General features: G+C 37.7%; 1 protein-coding gene across 1 annotated transcript in view; it reads right to left on the bottom strand.

Annotated features, from left to right (window-relative positions):
- The window catches only part of LOC134569204 (electroneutral sodium bicarbonate exchanger 1), a 240,494-nt gene that overhangs the window by 84,969 nt on the left and 132,899 nt on the right, over positions 1-22,626 (bottom strand). Inside the window, exon 2 of the mRNA XM_063428122.1 lies at positions 3,758-3,839. Coding sequence (XP_063284192.1) covers positions 3,758-3,839 — 82 coding nt within the window. The remainder of the gene's footprint in view (positions 1-3,757; positions 3,840-22,626) is intronic.

Here is a 22,626-nt window from a genome sequence, read left to right as displayed (position 1 = left end):
ATGTTTGGATGCATTTTAGCCACTTTCTCAACAATTATGCTCCACTCTTTTCTTGTTATTTCTTCTTATATATATGTTGTGTGTTTGAGGGTACCACATTGAGAGTGTAGTAGTAGCAGTGTATTATATTTAGCTCATAACAGCAATTACATTTTTATAGGGCGCTCCAAAATACATCTTATTCAGGAAAAAAATATGTATGGCTTTTCTAGATATTTACTAGGAAAATATTTATATAATCTATTTAGTTTCTAGTTTGTGTATATATATAAAATAAATGAATATTGGTATAATCTAATATGTTCATATTGTTAGAAAGCAAAAATAGACAAGGAAAAACAACAACCTGTTAACTAATTATTCACAATGTGTGGCTGCAAAACCTAAAACACTGTGGGATCTGTGCATTATTTATGATGTCCAATTTATTTCCCCGAGCCTCAAGCTGTGTTGCTGTAGTAACATTTATAAACAATAACACGTTATAAACAATAAATGCTGTGCATCTAAGTAAAGGGTCTATGGCAATACAAATTGTAGTTTAATCATTTTTTGTCCCTTTTATGTGGAGGCTATCCATGTAGGTCTGTAGTGGTTCTGGAGTCTATAGCATGATCTTATAGTGTTAACACTGTAAACACTGCGTTTTCAAAATAAAGGCAGTGTTTACAGTGCTGGCCAGTAACACATCTAGTAGCAGTCACTCAGATGTCCACTAGAAGTACTTCCAAGTCCAGTGCTGCACTGTGTGCAGCACTTACGTTCAGCATCTTCACGCTCTGCATAGAGGTGCTGAACGTTCCCCATAGAGATGCATTAATTCAATGCCTCACTATGAGGAGATGCTAATTGGTGTAGTGCAGCATTTTGCCACACATGCGCAATAGCCTCCCAATGCTTTCCTATGGAAAAGCATTGGATTGGATGAGATCATCAAGATTGATCATCTCAGCCATGGAGGCGGAACCAGCCACGTGAAGACCTGTATGGTGTGGTAGAAAAGGTGAGCAAAATCCCCATTTTACTGCAAAGAAAGGGGGGTCGGTGATTTTTTTTTTTTTTTTTACACATTCTTTATTTTTCTTAGAATAACAGGAGACATTCGGTATACAATTTGGCACATACATGAATCTACAGAAAAAAATATTACATAAAAACTTCTGCAATAAGTCGTATAGCAGAGAGGAGTGTACAAAATATAGATGAGGTTAGGATTATGGCATTTGGAGATATACAACATTACAGGTTTTTCTGGACAAAAGGGTTACAGAATACAGAGATAAGGTTAGGGTTATATAATTTTGGAAATATGTAACAAGTCAACTGAATATTTAGAAATAGCAATATTGGTAATCTTCTCTCTCCACTTGGTGATAAACTGGTTTATATAAAGAATGCAGCAGCATATTGTTTAGATGTGATACTCTGTCTTGGATCCTGAGGGTTTTATACTTTTGGAAAAGAAAAAAAAAAGAAAAAAAGTGTTTCGGCAAAGAAGAAAGAGGAAGAGAAAGAGGAGAAAGAAAGATAGTGTCAGGATTACAAGTTGATCCAGCACGCAGTAATGTGTCACACCTAGGACTAAGTATAACGTATAACCGGACCTTAGAATGGCCGGACTTAACGTCTCCAAGAAGAGTCATAATACTTGCCGAGGTCAGTGACAGAATCAGACACAAAGATGAGGGAAAGCCAAAAGTCAAGGATACCAGATATCAGGGAAATCAAAACAAAGCCAAAGTCAAATACCAGAAAATCAAGATCAGGAACGCACTCTCTGATAACCATAGGCATGAAACCATGACAGGGCAATGAGCAAGAGGAGAATTGGGTTTAAATACCCCTCCTGTCGATCTGATTGGCTGTAACAGGCCTTAGACCCCAAAGGCAATTACCAGGTTTCCATGTGCATGATTGCTGCTCGACACAACTTTTCCTGTCAAGATGATATGTTACTCGGCACAACTTCCTGTGAGGACAGTAAATGCCATTAACCACATTTTTATGTGTGGATGAATACGTGACAGATCGTAGTGAAGAATCAAGGGGTCTCTGGTTGGCGATGGCGGGGGTGTGTCTTTGGGAGGGGGAGGAGACGGTGGGGCATGAAATAGCCACGGCTCCCAAACTTTAGAGAATGTCTTCATGGACCCCTGAACTTGAGCACTCAGTTTGTCCGTGATATAGTTCTCCTTGAGCTTTTGGAGCACCATGTTCATGGGAGGTGTGGTGGGTTTTAGCTATGTTTGGCCAGAGCTTGTCTAGCGGCAAGTTTAATTTTATTAAACAGTTGCTTTTCTGCCCTATTCCAATCATCGAATGGTTTAGCAAGTAGAAAAGTCCATGGGTCCAGGACAACACGTTTAGAGAGTATTTGGGATATTAGCGTTGTGACTTCAGTCCAAAATAAAGTTACTTCAGGGCAGCTCCACTACATATGTTCGTAGGTTCCCCTAGCACCACAGTCTCTCCAACAAAGACCTGTGGCTGTTGTCTTTATGTGATACAAGTTAACTTGTGTGATATACCACCTGAACATAGTTTAGTAAGATTGTTCTTGGATTGTGACACAGTTGGAAGTTTTAGAGTTAGCTTCCCATATGTCCTGCCAGTTAATGGGTCAGTGATCTTTTGTTTGCATTGCTGACTTCAACTTGTTCCTTTAAAGTGTATTTATGCTAAACTGCTACTCTGAAATCATTTTATCAAACTCATAACTCAGCAGATTTATCAAAGTGTTGCCTGCTTCAAAAAGTGGTGCAAAGACCTTAAAAAAAGAGTGAATCCACAACAGAATGTGCCTGCTAGATCCATTGGTCCGACAGGATTGCCTGGTTTTTATATTTTTTTAAATTGACTGACAGACAAGAGTTAGAAAATGTTATTTGTCATGCAAATGTAAACAAGAGGTTTATTAAAGAGGGTACATTTCATTTACAAATTGCACTAGTCAATTTGTTAACAAATATATACTTTGTAACAAACATATTTAGCTTTAAAGGGTTATACTAGGCATCAGAACAACTCTAACTTAATAAAGCAGTTTTAGTGTATAGATCATGCCCCTGCAGTTTCACTGCTCAATTTTATGCCATTTAGGAGTGAAATCCCTTTTGTTTATGTAGCCCTACCCACACCTCCTTTTGCTGTGACTTACACAGCCAGCATGACAAAAATGGTTTTATTTCAATTGAATCTTAACTTAACTTTGGAAGTTTTTACTTCCTGGTCTAGACATTAAACTTTCATCACATATAGGAGGCTTCTGAGGCTCTAGCAGGCTATTAACAGAGCAGGACGTAAGACATTCTAAATTAAACAGAATGTACAATAAAGTTTAAACATTAGATTTCTCTGTAGAGGAAGTGTATAGGAAAGCTGTGTAATTCACACGCAGGCAAGTGTGACAAGAGCTGCATAAACAAAGTGATTTAACTCCTAAATGGCAGAGAATTAAGTAGTGAGACTCCAGGGGCATGATCTGTACACCAAAATGGATTTATTAAGCTAAAGTTGTTTTGATGCCGATAGTGTTAATTTAATAAATAACACTGCAACGCCTGTTAAGAAATGGAATGCTTGGGCTGTAGACAGCTGCCCCATTTGCCCTGCACTACAAGCAGGAATGTTTTTAGGGTAAATTCTAGGTTTATTAATAGCTAACCAGGTTCCATTTCACAAACTTATGAATGCCAATATGACATTTGCATTAGTTGCAAATAAAGAGAAATACATTTTACATGCATCATGTGCTTACCTTCAAGCTCCTCTTTCTCATAATGAATATTAAGTACAGAACTTGTCCCACCTTGGTCTACAACAGCTTCTTCATCGGATCTCTACAAAAAATTAAAGGAAATCTCTCATTCATTTGTTTCATCAATTAATTTCAACACAAACAGTGCTAGTTGTGAAGTGGGGATGAGAATGTGAAAATCCTGAACACAACATAAAAATAATAAACTGCATTTATGAACATGTTTATCATTAAAAAAAAATATATATATAAAAAGAATCTTTATGACACCCATTTCTAGCGGTTTCCTCCTCCACGTATTCCAGGCAATAACAATTTACTCAAAACTGCTTTAAATATACAATTCTCTAACCACAACAGAATAGATACGAATTATTGTTTTATGTGATGTCAGTCGGGTGCATGTAGCACTGGATTCACGTTTATACCTAGTAAAAGGTGTTTTTATTTAATTTATTTTTTTATTGAAGGGGTGTGGGGGGTGTTGGACATTTAAGAGTGCCCAACAAGGCAGTGGAAAGGTAAAGAAACCTAGCGAAAATGCTTACCCTTTTACCATATAAGGACTGAGCCAATTGAGCAAGTTGATCAAAACAAAACGTAAACAAAACCTGGAATATGCGCTATATGTGGTTTAAACTTAGTTCACCTCTTTCATATTAAGTGCACCCACATTTATTATATTTCATTTTGTTCAGGAGAAACAGGACTTTCATTTCATATCAAATATTTATATATGAAACTATTTAATATGAATAAAATCTTAAAAAGTGTGAGAAACCAAGAAACTTATTTTTCAAGTTCTGCATGGCATTTTAACTGTGAATGTCATAATACTGTTGGATTTTACTGCAATAAAATGCATTTATTTGCATTCAGAAGTGCTTCACGAGTACAACAGTACCCCCATGCACAGGTTTAATGGATTTTTGGAAACTTGCAGAGGTCAAGTATAGCTTTCCCCTTTTCCATGTTTGCACATTGAAATTTGCCAGAGTGGTTTGCTGGGCCTATGTTGCCTTTGAGACTGTATAGCAGCCCAGGAATGAAAACTAACCTCATCATGGCATACCATTTGTAAAAGTAGACAAACCATGTTATTCAAAATTGTCCAGTCTTTATAAGCCACAAAGGTCACAAACCCTGGTTAAAGTTCGTGTTTAGATTAGTTTTTTTGCATTCACACAAAACCTGCAATTTCAGTGATGATATCGCCACTATGGGGTCTACTATAAACCACTCATTTGTGTTCAATGATGTCTCACATGTTGCCAATGTACAAGTTTTTTTTTTTTTTCCCAAGATAGGCTTTTATTCACATCATTTTGCATACATAAACAGTGGGCTTGTTTCACAATAATATTGCAGCATTACAGTGCAGGGCTGCAGCGTGTTCTCTCCGGTCACCTCTTGCACGTTAGGAGAGACAGGCGCTTTCATATCATGCTCGTTCACTGAGCATGTGCAGAGTGCTTCCAGGCACAGCAATAGGCCTCAGGTTCATGCCATCATGTAGGCCCGAGTTTTCAGCTTCCTCACTTTTGTAAGATCTGCAGCCGTCTGTTGGTCTCTTTGTGATGCTGGCAGGTTACCCATTTCAGATATCTTATTTTGAAGGGTTAATAGTCAGTTTGTGGGCAGAAAAATCGGTGTTTATTCAGGCTTAGCACCAGAGCTGCATGAGATGGCTTCCTTTCAGCTTCACGGTCCGGCCCCGCCCCCAATGTACAAGTGTGTTTTTTTTGGATATTTACAGTGTCAAAAATAGGGCTTGCCTATTTAAGTTTTTACACATTGAAATGCTGCCATAACAGCATTACAGCCCTCCTTTTGTAGGACATCGTTAAGGGCTTAATGTAATGTAATGGTCAGTATGCTTCATTATTGGTACAGCACAGCAATTGCCGTTCTCTGTGAAAGACCACCTCAAAATCAACATTGTGATCTGCAGATCTGCTTCTGGGATAGCAATGGATTAGAGGTGCGATTTGAAGTAACGTCACAGGGTTAACATTACCGTTTTCTCAAAAGAACTTTATCAAAACCTGTTTTGGGCCTTTTTTGAATATACCCTTAAGTTGTAAAATTCTCACTCGCCGCTGCATAGCTTTGTTGTTCTGTACTTCAATAGCAAATACATGAATTGTCTTCTTTGAATGCTTTCCTATAAATATTAGATTATAGTTAAGTACTGCAATAAAATAGCAGCAGACATCACATCATTTTAATTTAGAGTTCTTATCATTCAATTATAATTGCAATAATATTTTACTCAAATAAAATAGCTGGGGGCGGAGCCTAACTAGCTAGCTGACAAGACGTGCCCTGCATGAGCTCCTGCTGCACGGGTTCTAAACATGACAATTTTGCGGACTGCAGTACTGGAAACATCCCAAAAACTAAGCTATACGGACTGGGGAAGCCTGCAGCTATCCAGAGACATCAAGCTTGACACTAGGATTGACCGGGAAGCACGGCAACAAAATGAGGCCTACCAGAGAAGGGGGGAGGGGGGAGGGGTAAAGGTCGCTTTCTATCCCCACACCACTAGCCACATGCAAGCATGAAACGTGCACACACCCCTACTCCTATGGACTGGCTGGGGATATCCCGGTCCCCGCCAGACGGAGCAACTCCTGCCCCAGACCCGTTAAGGAGCCCCGCAGTCCCCTCACGAAACGAGAGAGCAGAGGTCTCCAAAATGGCGGACGCATCGGACTCAACTACACATAGTACGCAGAGGACACAACCTTACCATTCAGGCCCCAGCAACCAAGTAAGCGCCTATCGATGCAATCTTTGCCAGCTTCTGGGCCAAACTGCTGACATGCATACAGCCGACTGTGACCAAGCACGCACAGACTGCACGGGACCAGGCCCAAAGAGGCCTGGGAACGCTCAAGGACGCAACAAAGTCCCACACCACAGAACCCCCCGAAGATGCCCACCCGCGCTGAAAGCAACACGGGCCACAACCCACAGGCACCAGCCACATAAGCGGAGGTCTATAAGACGCAAGTGACATCATGCAGCAACAGACAACCAGACTCACCACACCATCACTATAGGGAAGACCCTGGCCCACTACGGATTCCAGGCTCGTGGAAACAGGCTGCCAGCTTTCACGAAGCACCGGGGCAGAAGGGGGGCCCCACCTCCGCGATGCTGAAGGGACTGAGCTCTGCAACGAGCAACAAACCCCGTAGGGGGGGTTGGCTGACAGTATTATCTATTAAAATCTGAGGCCTCCATGGTAGCTCATAACCAGGGTACACTGAGCATCAACTTGGATGCAGACCACTATCCATAAGGAGCCACACTATAGTCTGTCTAGTACCTTTGTCAAACACACATGCACCCACTCTCATGCTCCTAAATATTTTGCCTGTATCCCTCATGTTTAGATGCTTATACGAATACTTTAGAAATTGTACATGTCTTCTCCTTTGCCCAACATGCAATACATGATGAAATCCCGAGGAATGCAGTTGGGGTACCTCGGGCCAGTCTGTAACCTTCTATGCACTGCAAAAATCTAAAATAAAAAAATAAAATAGCAAAGTTTCAAAAAGGACTTCTCACTGTTGTGCTAGACAGTGACCGTAACAGAGCGGCTACAAATGTCCCACTCTAACAGGGTTATTCACAACTATCAGACCCCAGGAATTACATTTTTTATGTTTTATTTTAGAGGATGCTCATTTCAAGGGCAGACGTTAATTTCATTGGATGACATACTTGGATAAAGTGTTTTAAAAAGAAAAGAAAAAAAAATGTACACATACACACACACACTGATGCATCATGGGAGCTGCAATATTACAACACCCCAGGATTCACCTTTTGTCAAACACTGCTTTATGGAGGAAACACCCATGTGCCATTAACCATTGTAATAGTTTAATTTGGAATGGACATCCTTGCTCCCCTAGCAAAATAAAAGTTATTGTGACAAGAGCTTTTTGCAAAATCTACAAATCTCTTATGAAAGGGGGGGGGGGGGGGGGGGGGAAAGTAATGATCACAATGTATTCTTGGACCTCAAGTGTTCCTTTAACAATAAACTAAAAAAATCCCTGCAAATACATTATCCTTTGCTCCCTTGAATGTTTCCCAGCCGACGACGTGAGCTGCATAAGAACCTTGTTTAGCAGAGCATGAAGCTTCATTATTGTTATATTAATTGTTAATCTCTCATAGATTCTACAGCTCAGATAATAAATTGAAAGCTACAATTTACACTAATGAGACTAATGCTTTCAAAATAAAAAATGAAATTAATAGCAACAGAAGTTCTCCCAGAAACACTGGCAGGGGCATGAAAACACTGTTCACTTAGTGTTCTGCAGTTCTTTTTAAAGTCTTCCAGAGTTACACGAATTTGCACATACTGAATGCAACCACAGGATACAATGAATATGCACAAAAAGGCAATATACGGATATAGCATACTGTAGCTGCTAAAATAAAGTCATATTAATAGTACAGATAATCGAACATTATAACCAAAAGAAATGGACATTTTACAAAATTGCATATAAATAAATATAGGAAAACAAGATGGAGAAAAGAAAAATGTAACTAATAACTATGAGGTCAGTTGCATTTACAAAACATCTGGGGTGGTTTTGAGCATTATCATGGTTAATCAACTCTTATAGGCTGAAACAGTTGAGCCGGAAATGTTGTGGATTTGAAGGATTCTAAAAGCTGAACTATTTCGAAATTGCTCACAAATTCCTGACAATACCCAGTAGATGTACCCCCAATGAAAACATGCATGCGTTTTCAATATATGCATATCTAAACCAAATACTAAAAGCCTTTGCAAACCCTTCCATGTCCAATCACAAACTGACTTTCCAATGCAGCTCAATGAGAAGTCTTTGCAAGGCAAGTGTTTTGAGCAATTGCTCCCTCTGGAGTTTAGCTCTACTGACCTATACAACTAGGAAGAAACAGGACCTGTTGCCTGATTGACAGATGGGGGGAGGGAATAAGTTGAATTCATAAAATTGCCAATTTTCATTGAAATCTGCACTATTTGTAAAATGAAATGAAACAAGAGGGCATACTCTTCACAAATAAAGCACTTCAGCAAGTTGAAATGTTTAAGGGGTTTGGAGTGACCCTTTACGGAGTTTATGGAAACCTGAGAGACTGGATGTGTAAAAAGAGCTTATTCTAGTAGTAGGAGGCTAAGAGTGAGAATTAACTGGATAAAGAAGGTGCACATGGATACAGGAGTGGCGGAGCATAGTTGACAGGTAGTGGTAAGAAGCAAGGCTATAGAAGGATTTTAATATGATATTTAATATGAGGACAAGACATTAGAAAGAATTTACTTATATAGGAAAACATAAAAGGATCCTTTTATGTTTTGCTATATAAGTATGTTATATGTATTTGTGTATTGTATTGCCATCCTGATGAAAGCCCATGTAGTGGGGCTGAAACGTCGATATTTTTAAATGATATAGAATAAAAGTTATATTTTATTTTTACCATCATCAAATCCTTGGAGTGGAATCCGCGGTCATTTCCAATAATTGTTTTGTATCTTGTGCCTGACCAGCACCAGGCAATTACTCTCTAATCCAGGAGTGCAAGCATCTCGGTTTTTATAATAATTATATATATATATATATATATATATATATATATATATATATATATATATACACACACACACACACACACACACACAGTGGCATACATACAGTGACCAGGTTCCCGCCGCCAAGTGTTGCAGCCCCGGCCCACATGGTGGGAGGGGGCCCACGGATCAGTTTTCGCACAGGGGCCGCAAGGATTGTATGTATGCCACTGGGCATAGGGGTAATAAAATTGTGGGTGTGTGCCGCTTTTAATATATAAATTCCTTGCTATGTGAATAGTGCTTTCCCCATGTTTCTCTCAACCGCCAATCCTCATTACATATATGTCCTCCCATTTTTGTCGGTCTCTCTGTCCTGCCTTATTTTTCATTGTGCTCTAACTAAATTTAGAAGCACAGATGGGCAATGAAGATCATCTGATTATTTACCGTCTGATAGCTTCTGATTTAAACCATCCACTATGTTACTCTCCCTGTGCTCAACTCTTTCTATCCATCGTTCTAAGTCTAGACATGTTTAATTTCAGTCTCTTCTCTAAGAGCCATTTACAATATAGTCTTCCTTATTTTTTAGTAAATACTCTTTCCATTCTACAACCTTGTACCGCATTTCTGATGTTTTAGCTCAATCCCAGAAGATATACTTTCAAGAGGACAGCCCAGTTGCCTTTCTTTTTGAAGGGAGCCTTCCATCAGTTATCTGACCCTACGCCCACCTGTCACAACCTCTTTACCAAGGTGGGTGTTAAATTTCTGTTAACATCCACCTCCAGTATGCCCTCGTTCATATTGTGGTCTGTACCCATGTACCCTGCTTAACCACTTCATCAAACAAGGCAAGCCTCCTGCATTAAGCCAACGCGCTGGTTTTGTTTCCAGCAAACCGATTTTAGGAACGGACATTACTCAATTCATACTCACTAGCTAGCACTAGCAGCACTGACTAAGTAGTTACCATAGCAACAACCACAGTGTGTGTGCTGTGGTTGTTTATGGTGAGAGCACAAGTACTGCTTGTGGGAGATCCCTTCTGCTCTCTCAATCCTTCATTATAGAGCTTATGCCCCTAAAATGATTGACAGGTGGGAGAAAAAAAAATGTATTAAATATATTGTTTTATTTTTATTTTTTTTGTTTTTTAACCAATCTATGCATTTGCTAGCAGAACTGCTGGAGTGTGAATATTTTTTATGACACAGATAAAGAATTTACAAAAAAAAACAAAAAAACACCCCTTTGATTATGGTAATTTTTTACCAACAAGTTCAAAAGATCAAAGAAGCATATTTTAACATATGGGATTGTGCTTTCTTTTAGATTAATTTTTTAATGATCCTGTATAAAGAGAGAGCGCATTTTGCAATCTTTTGAAGGAAGATCATGAGAACAATACCAGTTGCAGAATGAAAGTAGTTAAAAAAAATTAAAAAAAATAATGTTTATGGACACTAAAGAAATGTATAAAGCTGTCAATGTTTGTAATCCATTTGTACACATAATATGATAAAGGATAGTGGTGATGTTGCTCACTCCTTTCTAACAAATATCCCAATTTCTACTTTCAAGCAGCAACCAGAATTAAAATATCCGGCACACATGCTGTCGATTGGGTCCTAACAAATTTAAACGTGATGCCACAGCCTCTTTGTTCAGAGCACATAGGCTGGTAATGGTTTGGAGAAATAATACTGGGAAGTCTACAAAAACCCATAGGATTTAGGAAAAGTCCTGGTTGTTCCAATCTTCTTCCATTTAGGAATTATGGAGGCCACTATGCTCTTAGGAACACATAATGGAACATTATTTTGAAGCCTTTCCCAGATCTGTACAATGACACAATCCTGTCTCTGAACTCTGCAAACAGTTCATTTGAGTTCATAGCTTAGTTTTTGGTCGGATATGCATTTAGAGCAGAGACCTTATATAGACAAAAATATGTGGCTTTCCAACATAAATTTAACAATTGTAACGTTACAATATTAAATGGGGAAAAAAACAGAAGGATCTGAATACTTTCCGAAATTACTTTTGACCATTACATACACAACTTACAGAATAAACATGCAAATTAAATATAATTATAAGGTATTATAATGCATGGAAGCTTTCTGAAATAGGAAACTATAGTTAAGAATGACCAGATCCCTTGGGACTCCTAGCATTAAGGGTTTCAATATTGAAACAAACTAGGAAATAAAATGCTTCTTGACCCCAGAATGGCAGTCAGATATGTCCTTGGAACCAGAAGCTATTACCACATACATTAAAAACAATACTCCTGAAGATCATGTTTTTGCAAGTATTCAGCCAGTTGCGGTTTAACCCCTTAAGGACACGACATGTGTGACATGTCATGATTCCCTTTTATTCCAGAAGTTTAGTCCTTAAGGGGTTACACATCTGTACAGACTGATAAAACCACCTCTTCAGGCAGAGAACTCCACATCCTTCCTGTTCTTACTGTAAAAAAAAAAAAAAAATACAAAAACCTTTCTTTGCCTTAGACTAAATCTCCTTTATTCCAGTCTAAATGCGTGATCTCGTATCCTATGCTTAGTCCTGTTTATGCGCAGCATATTCAAGGTATGGTCTTACTATCGATTTCCTCCCGATAATTCGAGACCCTTTTTTATAAATAACAATACCTTTCTGGCCTTAGAAACCGCTTATTGACATTGCACATTGTTGCCTAGTTTGTGGACTATAACAATTCTGAAATTCTATTTGTGTGTTATCCATAATTTACGGCTTAGGGTGTAAATTGCTTGTGCATGATTTATCCCAAAGGGCATAACTTTTAGCATTTCTCTACATTACTTTTCATCTACCATTTGAGTGCCCAGTCCACCAATCTATCTAAATCCATCTGCAGCAAAGTAACATCCTGCTCACATTGTATTACTTTACAGAGTTTTGTGTCATCTGCAAACACTTGAAAATGACTTTCAATGCCTATTTCAAGATAATTTATAAATATGTTAAATGGAAGCGGTCCCAGAACAGAAGCCCGAGGGACACCACTTACCACTATTCTCCAGCTTGAAAATTTACCATTAATAACTCTTTGTACTGTATTGTTAAGCCAATATTCTACCTAATAAGAATTTTCTTCTAGATCGATTTCTTTTAGTTTAAACATTAACTTATTATGTGGAACTACTGTCCTCTGCAACACCCTAATCTATACTTCTATTTACTTTGTAGTATGCAATTTAGTTAATTTAACATAAACAGTTTCCTAAAACTATGCTGATTTTTGCTAATAACGATGTTCTTCCTAATGAATTCATGAATATTATTCTCTTAATAACCCTTTAAATACTTTCCCAGTCACAGAAGTTAAGCTCACAGATCTATATTCACCAGGCAAATATTTTGAACCCGTTTTGAATATAGGAACCACAACTGCCTTCCTCCAACCCTCTGGTACAATTCCTGGAAGAAAAGAACCCTGAAAGATTTAAAACAGAAGTTCACTAATTTTCACACTTCGCTCCTTAAGTACTTGTGGATGAATACAGTCAGGCCCTGGAGCTTTGTTTACATTAATAAACTGAAAATTAGAGATCATCTCCCTGACGAAGGTGTTTGTATACACCGAAACGCGCGTCAGGCATTAGTTTCTTTTCCACTTCACTTTTTTATTTTCACCAGGGACACTGCACAATATGGGTATTTAGACCCATTTTCTTTTTTTTTACTGTTTGCTTCTAGCTAACTATGGCGATGGTGGACTGGGCAGTTGGTTACATCTTATAGAGTGAGTTCTAGTTTAGAACACCCACGAAGGTGTTACAGGAGACTAGGGGTTAGTATTGGGGATTTTTTTTGTGTCAATACAATCTACCCACTAGCCCAGCACCTCACTTACAAGCTAGGAGAAAGGGCTCTTTAAATTTTGGCTGTCTTTTTCTGTGGTTTATATATCACTTCGTTTATACAACTATTTACAGCCTTCCCCTTTTTCTGATCCCTACCCTCAGCCCACACCTACAGGCTTTGAGGGAGGTTTTTCTCTGTCCCTGGTAAACCACTTGAGGCAAGTGTATCACTATTGTTTCAGTATCAGCCATTATGGGGGAGTCAGTGTAGTGTTCCTTTGCTACTTGATTTTTTTGTGATTAAATAAAGGTATATATTACCAATTCTCTTTTGTATACAAAGGGCACTTGTAAATACATTTGGAACTCTTATTCTTTACGTTCCCCCTCTGACAAGCTTACCATACCAAGCTAGGAATTCGTATGTATTATTTCACTATTGCTGTCTACTTATATCCCTTGCCAGCTTTAGATCTCCTTAGTAGGAGATGATCTCTAATTTTCAGTTTATCAATTAATTCGGGTACAAGCCCTCGGTGGAGCTGGCACCACCACCTGACCATACGTCTTTGTACTTACCTCTCACACTCCATTTTCCACCCCTGGAGTTGATTGGCTAACAAGGCAATAATTTTCTCTTCACAATCTTATATTTGTTTACATTAACTTTCTTTAGTTGCTGCAGCACCTGGTCATCCAATCTCAATTTTTCTGCAAGTTTTTTGCAACAATTATTTGCATTTATATTATTTTAACTGTAACTTCGTTTTTTCCTTCTTTTTAACTAGCTTATTGACTTTCCTCTGTTAATTAACTTTTTCTGGCTATTCTCAGCCAACCTGCACCTTTCACTTTCAGGCACACCTTCTGCTATTTATGACACCCCACTCCCTCCCCCTCTCTTCCTTCCTTTCTCCAACATCAGTTGTTTTAAGTGTTAAACTATCAGATTGATCAGTATTGCTTCAGACCTGAAGAAGAGAGTAAAACTCTCGGAAGCTCAGTAGCTTGTCTTTGAAATATTATGTTAGTCCAATAAAAAAAAAGGTATCATTGCATACTGCAATACTCTGGAATTTTGGCATCTTGTCTACTGGACTAATACGGCTAATCCAATCTACACTATATGTACACATACTTACACACACACACACACACACACACACACACACACACCAATCTGAAAAAGAATTATATAAAGCAAAAAAAAAAAGTACAAATAAATAAATCTAAAAGTAATTTTGTTATGCATTTTCCCCATTTGAAGTAGTGAAAGCAATTCATACCCAGTATGCCTTAATCTATCAGTCATTCTAAGGTTTCTAATAAGTAACTGCTACATTAAATAGACTGTATCCAATATGAATCACCATTTTCAAGCTCTTATCCTCTTTTCTTCTCATTCCACTTGCATTAACCTTTCCTTCTGGATAATTTATAAATGAATACCGCTGTATGAGAGAGGCAAGCAGAGTCTGCTCATAGGGGAAAAGCTACATGCCAGGATGAACAAGATTATCGGTGCATTAATACACACAATGCAATCACTGTATTAATCTGATCAACAAAATATGCTGGAGGTTAAAGTAAAGCTGCTCAGTCCCCCTTCCACTCTCCAAATAGTCTAAAACAGCCTTTTATTTCAGTCCCCTCATAAAAAAAAAAAAAAATGTAAATTTTTATTTTGAAAATTAAACTAAAATTAAAAAAAAATCTAAAAAAATAAAAAGCTAACCATTAATCATATGGCAACTAGGATTGAATGCATTTCCAGCCAAGTAAATACCAATAAAGTCAGTAGGCACTTGCTTTTACAAAGGTACGTGTATGGCCAAGAGAAAATATATTTCCCTTTGATGCATGTAACTGAAGGGATTGGTATATATATTTGCAAACCACTGCAGTTGTAAATCTGCATTCATGGTCAAAGTGACCAACGCAGCTTGCATCGTAAGATGGTCCCGTAAACAGAGGCCTAGGTTGTTATGGTTTTTGGAGTGTCCCTTTAATTATTGACATATTTAAACTATTTTGTCCATTAAATGCTATAAAAGTACAAGTGAGAAGCAGATCTCAAGAGTTACAGCTCAGACTCTACAGGCCTCAGTTAGCATGTTAAATTTATGACAGTGCAACTAGAAAAAGACTGAACAACTATGGTTTGTTTGGAAGAGCTTCCAGGAGCCTCTTCTCTCTAAAAAGAACATGGCAGCTCAGTTTAGGCTTGCGAAGTTGCATCTGAACAAACCACAAGACTTCTAGAACAATGTTCTTTGGACAGACTAGAGCTAGACCAAAGTGGAGATGTTTGACCAGTATGCACAGTGCCACGTTTGGTGAAAAGCCATTTTCAGTGTCCCTTTAATTATTGACATATTTAAATCATCATTTTGTTCATAAAAATGCTATAAAAGTACAAGTGAGAAGCAGAAACGCATAAGCAGAATGTCATTTAGCCATAATAAACAAGAATAATTCAGTTCCATTATTTTAGTTTATTGTATTGATAAAGCATTCCATTTCAATTACTAAGAAAAGTTATTTTTTTTTTCTTTTCAATGCAACACACCCACACATTCCCTGGGCTAGAACACACAATACTGCAACCTTTCCAGCCTCCCTACTTCACGGTTTTAACTTTTGTATTCTGCAATCCAGTACCTGCTGCTATTTTGCTTCCACGTGGCATTCTTGGATTTGGCTAAGTGCAATTTGCTGGTAGCATATACACATTATTAATACACAAACTATGGCACAGGTTGAATGAAAGTGCTTACCACTGAGTGTAATTGGTTTTGTCCTGCGTAGCAGTTCATTATTTTATTCATATCTGCTATTTTTTTTTTTAGATGGGTAAATTCATTTTGTCAGGCAGATTATGATGAAAAAAATATAATAAATAAATAAAACGGGCACACTAAAGCATACCAAATTATAGAGAGATTTATTTGATGGACTTTCAAATGAAATACTTTGAAAAAATCTGTTCAATCAAGCTATGCCCTTTCTGTGGTTAGAGAAAAGCTTAATAGAATCTAAAATTGCGCTCACAAAGAATCACCTTAGCATTATTTGAGTGCTAAGTGACTTTATAGACAGATTATAATGCCTTCAAATTGAACGCCTGGCAGATGGAATTAGCACAGTCTTCCATTAACCCTATAAGGGCCCAAAGATTTAGGGACCATGTGCTGTAATCTGATATAGCAGCACAATAGATTTTGCATGTGCTCATTTCAAACACTGTACCATAACGCAGTGCAACTGTAGCAACAATTAACACCAATACACATGTACTGCAATAAAGTCACACATTTCAATGTTTGAAGTTTTGTTGTGGTGTTAAAAGCAATTTTGTTGAAGTAAACATTGAAAGACAGTTTGAGCAATTTTGTGGGGCCCTAAATAACAAGGGGGTCCCCAAGCCACTAGTCACCCCCCACCCAAGGTTTTTTTAATAAAGACCTACCTACCCACTTCACCTTAAAAATAGTGAGGGGGGACGACGACAATAAAATGAAATCCCTGTAAATAAAAAAATAACTTACCATTTGATGTCTTTTTTCTAAAACCATCTTTTTTCAGCCCCTAAAAAAATGGGCAAATAAAAATCCATAATATCTAAACTATGAAAACAAAATAAAAATACCTGAGCGCAAAAAAAATAAAAAAACAGACGCTAAAAAAGTGATCCATCTTCACCCAGCGAGGGCACCGCGCAGACTGAGATCCGCAGGGCTGGGAAAGGTTAACCACGCCCTGCAATTAGGCTCAGATCGCTCTGATTGGTTGGTTTAAGCCAACCAGAGTGCTCTGGCAGGTAAATGAAGAGACTGACAGGTAAGTCTCTACATTTACCTGTCACAGCACTCTGATTGGTTGGTTTGGAATCCAACCAGAGTGCTCGGTGTCCTTTTACACAGCATAGGAAAGTTCTTTGGAATTTTCCCATGCTGTGTAATTTGACTCATAGCAACACTGGTGTTTACTTAGTATTGGTAAATTTGCTGAAAGACCAATTTAGGTCTTTGTCAGGTTTACAAGTGGATCCAGCACGCAGTAATGTGCCACACCTAGGACTAAGGAGAACATATAACCGGACCTTAGAATGGCCGTACTTAACGTCGTCAAGAATAGTCAAAATACTTGCCGATGTCAGGGACACAGAATCAGACACAAAGATGAGGGAAAGCCACGGCGCGCGGCATGAATCAGATAAGAATTTCATTCATTAGAATGAAATTCCGATCAGAACAAAGTCCCGAATTGCGTCCCAACATGAATGAACAAACTATTCTCATTCGGTTAGGATGAAATTCGTTAGTATCGCCGGCGTTCTGTCTAAGTGAGGAAACGCCAGCGATACCAACGCCGAAATTGCTTTGACCACAGGAAACGGAGCACACTTTGCTCCTCCGCTGGTCATAGCTGGCCAGGCTTAGGAAACCTGCATAAGACAAAGTAGTTCCTACTTTGTCTTGTGTTTTAAAGAAAACTAGAGCAGACAGGAAGAAATGAAGAACAGATCCTGACAGAGGGAGAGAAGAGGAATCTATTAACCCATTCAGGACCGGCCTGTTTTTGCGATGTTTGTACGTTAAGGACCAGAGCAGTTTTAACACTTTTGTGGTGTTTGTGTTTAGCTGTAATTTTCCGCTCTCTCATTTGCGGTTCCCATACAAGTTATATATTGTTTTTTTCACGACAAGAAGGGCTTTCTTTACATACCAGTATTTATATTATGTCATATATTGTATTTAAAAAAAAATAATAAAATATGGTGGAAAAAAAAAAAAAACATGTTTTTGGACTTTTACTTGAAAAATCTTTTACTTATCTACAAAAGCTAATGAAAAAAACTGCTAAATAGATTCAAAATTTTGTCCCGAGTTTAAAAACACCCAGTGTTTACATGCTTTATTGCTTGTTTTTGCAAGTTATAGGCCTATAAATACAAGTAGGAAATTGCTGTTTCAATATATATATATTTTAAATGTATCAATAGTGACATTGTTACACCGTTATCTGTCATAAATCCCCGAAACACACCTAACATGTACATATTTTTTAAAGTAGACAACCCAGGGTATTTAAAATGGGGTATGTCCAGTCTTTTTTAGTAGCCACTTAGTCACAAACACTGGCCAAAGTTAGCATTTATATTTGTTTGTGTGTTAAAAATGCAAAAACCGCTAACTTTGGCCGGTGTTTGTGACCAAGTGGCTACTAAAAAAGGCTGAACATACCCCATTTGCAATACCTTGGGTTGTCTTCTTTTGCAAATGGTATGCCATCATGGGGCTAATTCTCATTCCTTGGCTACCATACGCTCTCAAAGGCAACCTAACCAATCTGACAAATTTCAATAAAAAAAAAAAAGTAAAATCAAGCCTTATATTTGACCTGTAACTTTCACAAACACTATAAAACCTCTACATGTGGGGTACTGTTATACTCAGGAGACTTCGCTGAACACAAATATTAGTGTATCAGAACAGTAAAATATATCACAGCAATAATATCCTCAGTGAAAGAGCTGTTTGTGTGTGAAAAATGCAAAAAACTTCACTTTCACTGACAATATCATCGCTGTGATATGTTTTACTGTTTTGAAACACTAATATTTGTGTTCAGCGAAGTCTCCCGAGTAAAACAGTACCCCCATGTACAGGATTTAGGGTGTCATAGAAAGTTACAGGGTTAAGCACAGTGCTAGCAAATTAAATTATCTGGACTTTTGGCCTGGGTTGGCAGGCAGGTCCCTCAAATTGCAATCATTAAAATTACTTAATTAGGTAAAAATATTACATAAATATGCACGTAGAATTTTAATATATATACATATTTATATATTTGACGTCTACGTGTATATTTATGAAATTATTAATGTAATTTTGTATGTGGACATATGTATATTTCGTATTATTTTTATTTATTTATTTATACATAGATATATATATCATTACATTCTAAGTGTATTTTGATATAAATATATATATATATCAATATCAAAATACTGTTAGAATAAAATTGAATATATATATTTTTTTTTAATTATTAAAAATTATTTTTATTTTTTGTTATTTATTTTTATTAACATATTATTTGTATTTTATAATATATATATATACCATATATAGTTATTATATATATTGTATATATTCGTGTGTAATTTAAATATAAGTGTATTTTTATATTAATATACGTATATATAAATATAAAAATACACTTAGTGTGACATTATATATATGATATATATACATATATTATATATAGGTATATATAGATATAATACATGTATATATATCATATATATATACACATATTATAATTTTTTTTACACTGATTTTTTTGTTTTACACTTTATTTTATGATTTTTCACTTGCAGGGAGACTGCCTGTCAGCACAGACAGTCCCCCTGCAGGCAGACACATGGACCCCTATTGCGGTCATGTGATCGAGTGATCACATGGCCGTGGGGTCCTGATCTGCCGAGGGGGGACTGCCCGGGCAGACAGGCAGTCCCCCTGGACCGGGAGGAGAGCTGATCGCCGCCGTGGGACCGACGGCGATCAGGTAAGTTGCCCAAAACCGTTATGACGGTTCAGGACCGTCAGCGGTCCAAACGCACGTTTTACCGCTGACGGTCCTGAACCGTCAGCGGTCCTTAAGGGGTTAAAGAAAGGTAAGTTCGGCATGACAGTGCCGCTTTAACAATAACTTGAATTTATTTTGGTAAACAGCTGAAATAACAAAACTTGTGTCAGTGTCCAAATATTTCCAGATCCAACTGTACCTTCTAAGTAACCAATGATTATTATGTTCTGATCATAGAATTGCAATCATAGAATTCAAAGAGCGTGTACTTTTTTCTCTATGACTAAAATGCAGAATACGTGCTTGCAATATACAGTGTGTGAGAAAGTCAAGTTGAAATGGAGATAAAATGGTGATAAACCACTCTGAAACCCGACTTAACAACTTATATGCTCTTGCAAACATGATACTCTGCCAAATCTTGCTGGTCCAGATAAGTAGCTAACATAATAGGTGAATTCTACAAAAACAAGAAAGGTTACGTTTGTAAATTTGTTTTTAACATTTTTTAACCCCCTAAGGATGGAGGTAATTGTACACATTCTGATCAAAACAAAATTAAAACAAATCCTAGAACCATATATCTGTCTAAGTTTATTTTGATATGAAGATATATATTAATATCAAAATACAGTTAGAATTAAATTACATACATATTTTTTTTTAATTTATTTATGTCATTTCATTCTAACTGTATTTTAATATTAATATATTATATTATAATTAACATGCATTAAGTATAGAATATGTGATACAGTACTAGCCTCAACATCTGAGGAAAGGGATTTAGACCAGCAGGAAATGCTAGCAGAATGCTTGGTTGTAGTAGGAGAGATATTAGCAGTAGAAGTAGGGATGTGCTCATGCCATTGTACAGAACACTGGTGAGTCCTCACTTGGAGTATTGTACGCAGTACTGGAGAACGTATCTGCAGAAGGTTATTGACACACACACACATAAATATATATATATATATCCTTTTGAGCTCTAGAGCAGCAATTGTCCATCTATCTATAAGGGGTCTATCCAATGTGTTAACCAGGGCTCCCAGACCTTGAGATAGTGCTCTCTCTTCCCCTGTGCCAACCAATGGATTTCTTCCATTTCCCTCAAACATTCAACTCTCTGTATCCATTGTTCTCTGGTCGGTGCAACGGATTTTCGCCAACGCACCGGGATCAGAGCATTTGCTTCATTCAATATGTGATTAACCATTGCTGTTTATGTTTCTCTTGGAAGGAGGCCAGCCGTATCTGGGACAGGGTATTTCTCTTGGAAGGAGACTCAACAGTATCTGGGACAGGGTTAGCTGCCTAGAAATGGGTAATATCCTATTATGTCTCCTAGGACCTGCTGCCAAAATGATCTAATGTCCTCACATTGCCACCCGATGTGCTCCATATCTCTCCTTTCCGTTTTACATCTCCAGCATCGATCACTAATAGTTGGCCAGTATTTATGTAGTTGGGCTGGGGTTCTATACCACCTAGTAAGTCTTAAAAAAAAAAATATATATATATTCCTTCCTCGAGATGCTCACTGGGGTATTCATTCCCATTTTAACTGTATATGACCAATCTCCCCCAGTCATATGGATATGAAGTCCCCGCATCCACTTCCATTTAAAAGAGGGCACTTGCCCCTCCATGACACCTCTCTGAATTATACCATATATATTAAACAAATAACGTTTGTGTGTTCCCCCTGGGCCACACAACAACTCAAATTGTGTTATAGCCCTCCAGTGCCAATGTGGTATTACCAAGTGATTTAAAAAAATTTTTAGTTGGGAAGTTCCCATTATATCTAGAAATGTCACCTTACTATCCCCATTTGGAAAATATTCTAATCTTAGGAGGAAATTCCTCCATCAGTACCAACGCTATATCCGGGTCTGGTGTCCCCAATATTCTTCTTAGTAAGTTACTACGATGTCCATTCTGGAACTCTGGATTGAATGCTATGGAATAGTAAGCTCATTGAGCAGGGCCCTCAACCCCTCTGTTCCTGTGTGTCCAACTTGTCTGGTTACAACAACATGTCTGTTCGTCCACCCATTGTAAAGCGCTGCGGAATTTGATGGTGCTATATAAATATCATAATAATAATCATAATTCTCGTGTGAACAGCACCGCCACATAATATCTATAAAGATGTGGGAGACCCAGTCCCCATCTATCTATAGGTGATGTCATAGTATTGTAAGCTAGATGTGGGGTGTTATTGCTCCAAACAAACAAAATGAGCAAATAACGCATTTTATGGAAAAACTCCCCCAGCACTAATTCGGGCTATGTCTGAAAATAATAAAGGACTTTGGGGAATACCATAATTTTTATGATGTTTACTCTGCCCATTATAGAGAATAAGTGCATATCCCATTTTTAAAGATCTTTTTTACTAGTGTTCCAAAGTTCAGCTTATATATCTTTCTGTTCTACTGCAAGCTGTACCCCTAGATATGTTAGGCCTCTATCTGCCAATTTATATTTATACTTTCTTTGTATCTGTTCTTTTAATCAGACATCTATATTAACCCCCCAATATTTCACACTTATCTATGTTAACTTTAAAGTTTGAAAGTGCTACATATGTCTCTAATTCCCTCTGAACAAGGGGTAACGAGCAGAGTGGGTCCGTAAACGAAAGCAAAACATCATCCGCAAATGCGGATACTTTGACTTCTCCCCCGTATGCCTATATCCCTAATATGTATATTATTCTGAATGGCTGTAAGGAATGGTTCAAATGCCAGGATAAAAAGAAGGGGGAGAGCGGGCACCCTTGGCGCCTGCCGTTTTGATAGAGAAGGGTGTTGATAATTAGCCATTAA

This window comes from Pelobates fuscus, chromosome 1 (assembly GCF_036172605.1).
Source record: "Pelobates fuscus isolate aPelFus1 chromosome 1, aPelFus1.pri, whole genome shotgun sequence".
In the NCBI taxonomy this organism is placed as follows: Eukaryota; Metazoa; Chordata; class Amphibia; order Anura; family Pelobatidae; genus Pelobates; species Pelobates fuscus.
Note: the sequence above shows the minus strand (reverse complement) of the source record. Positions and strands in the feature narration are given on the sequence as shown.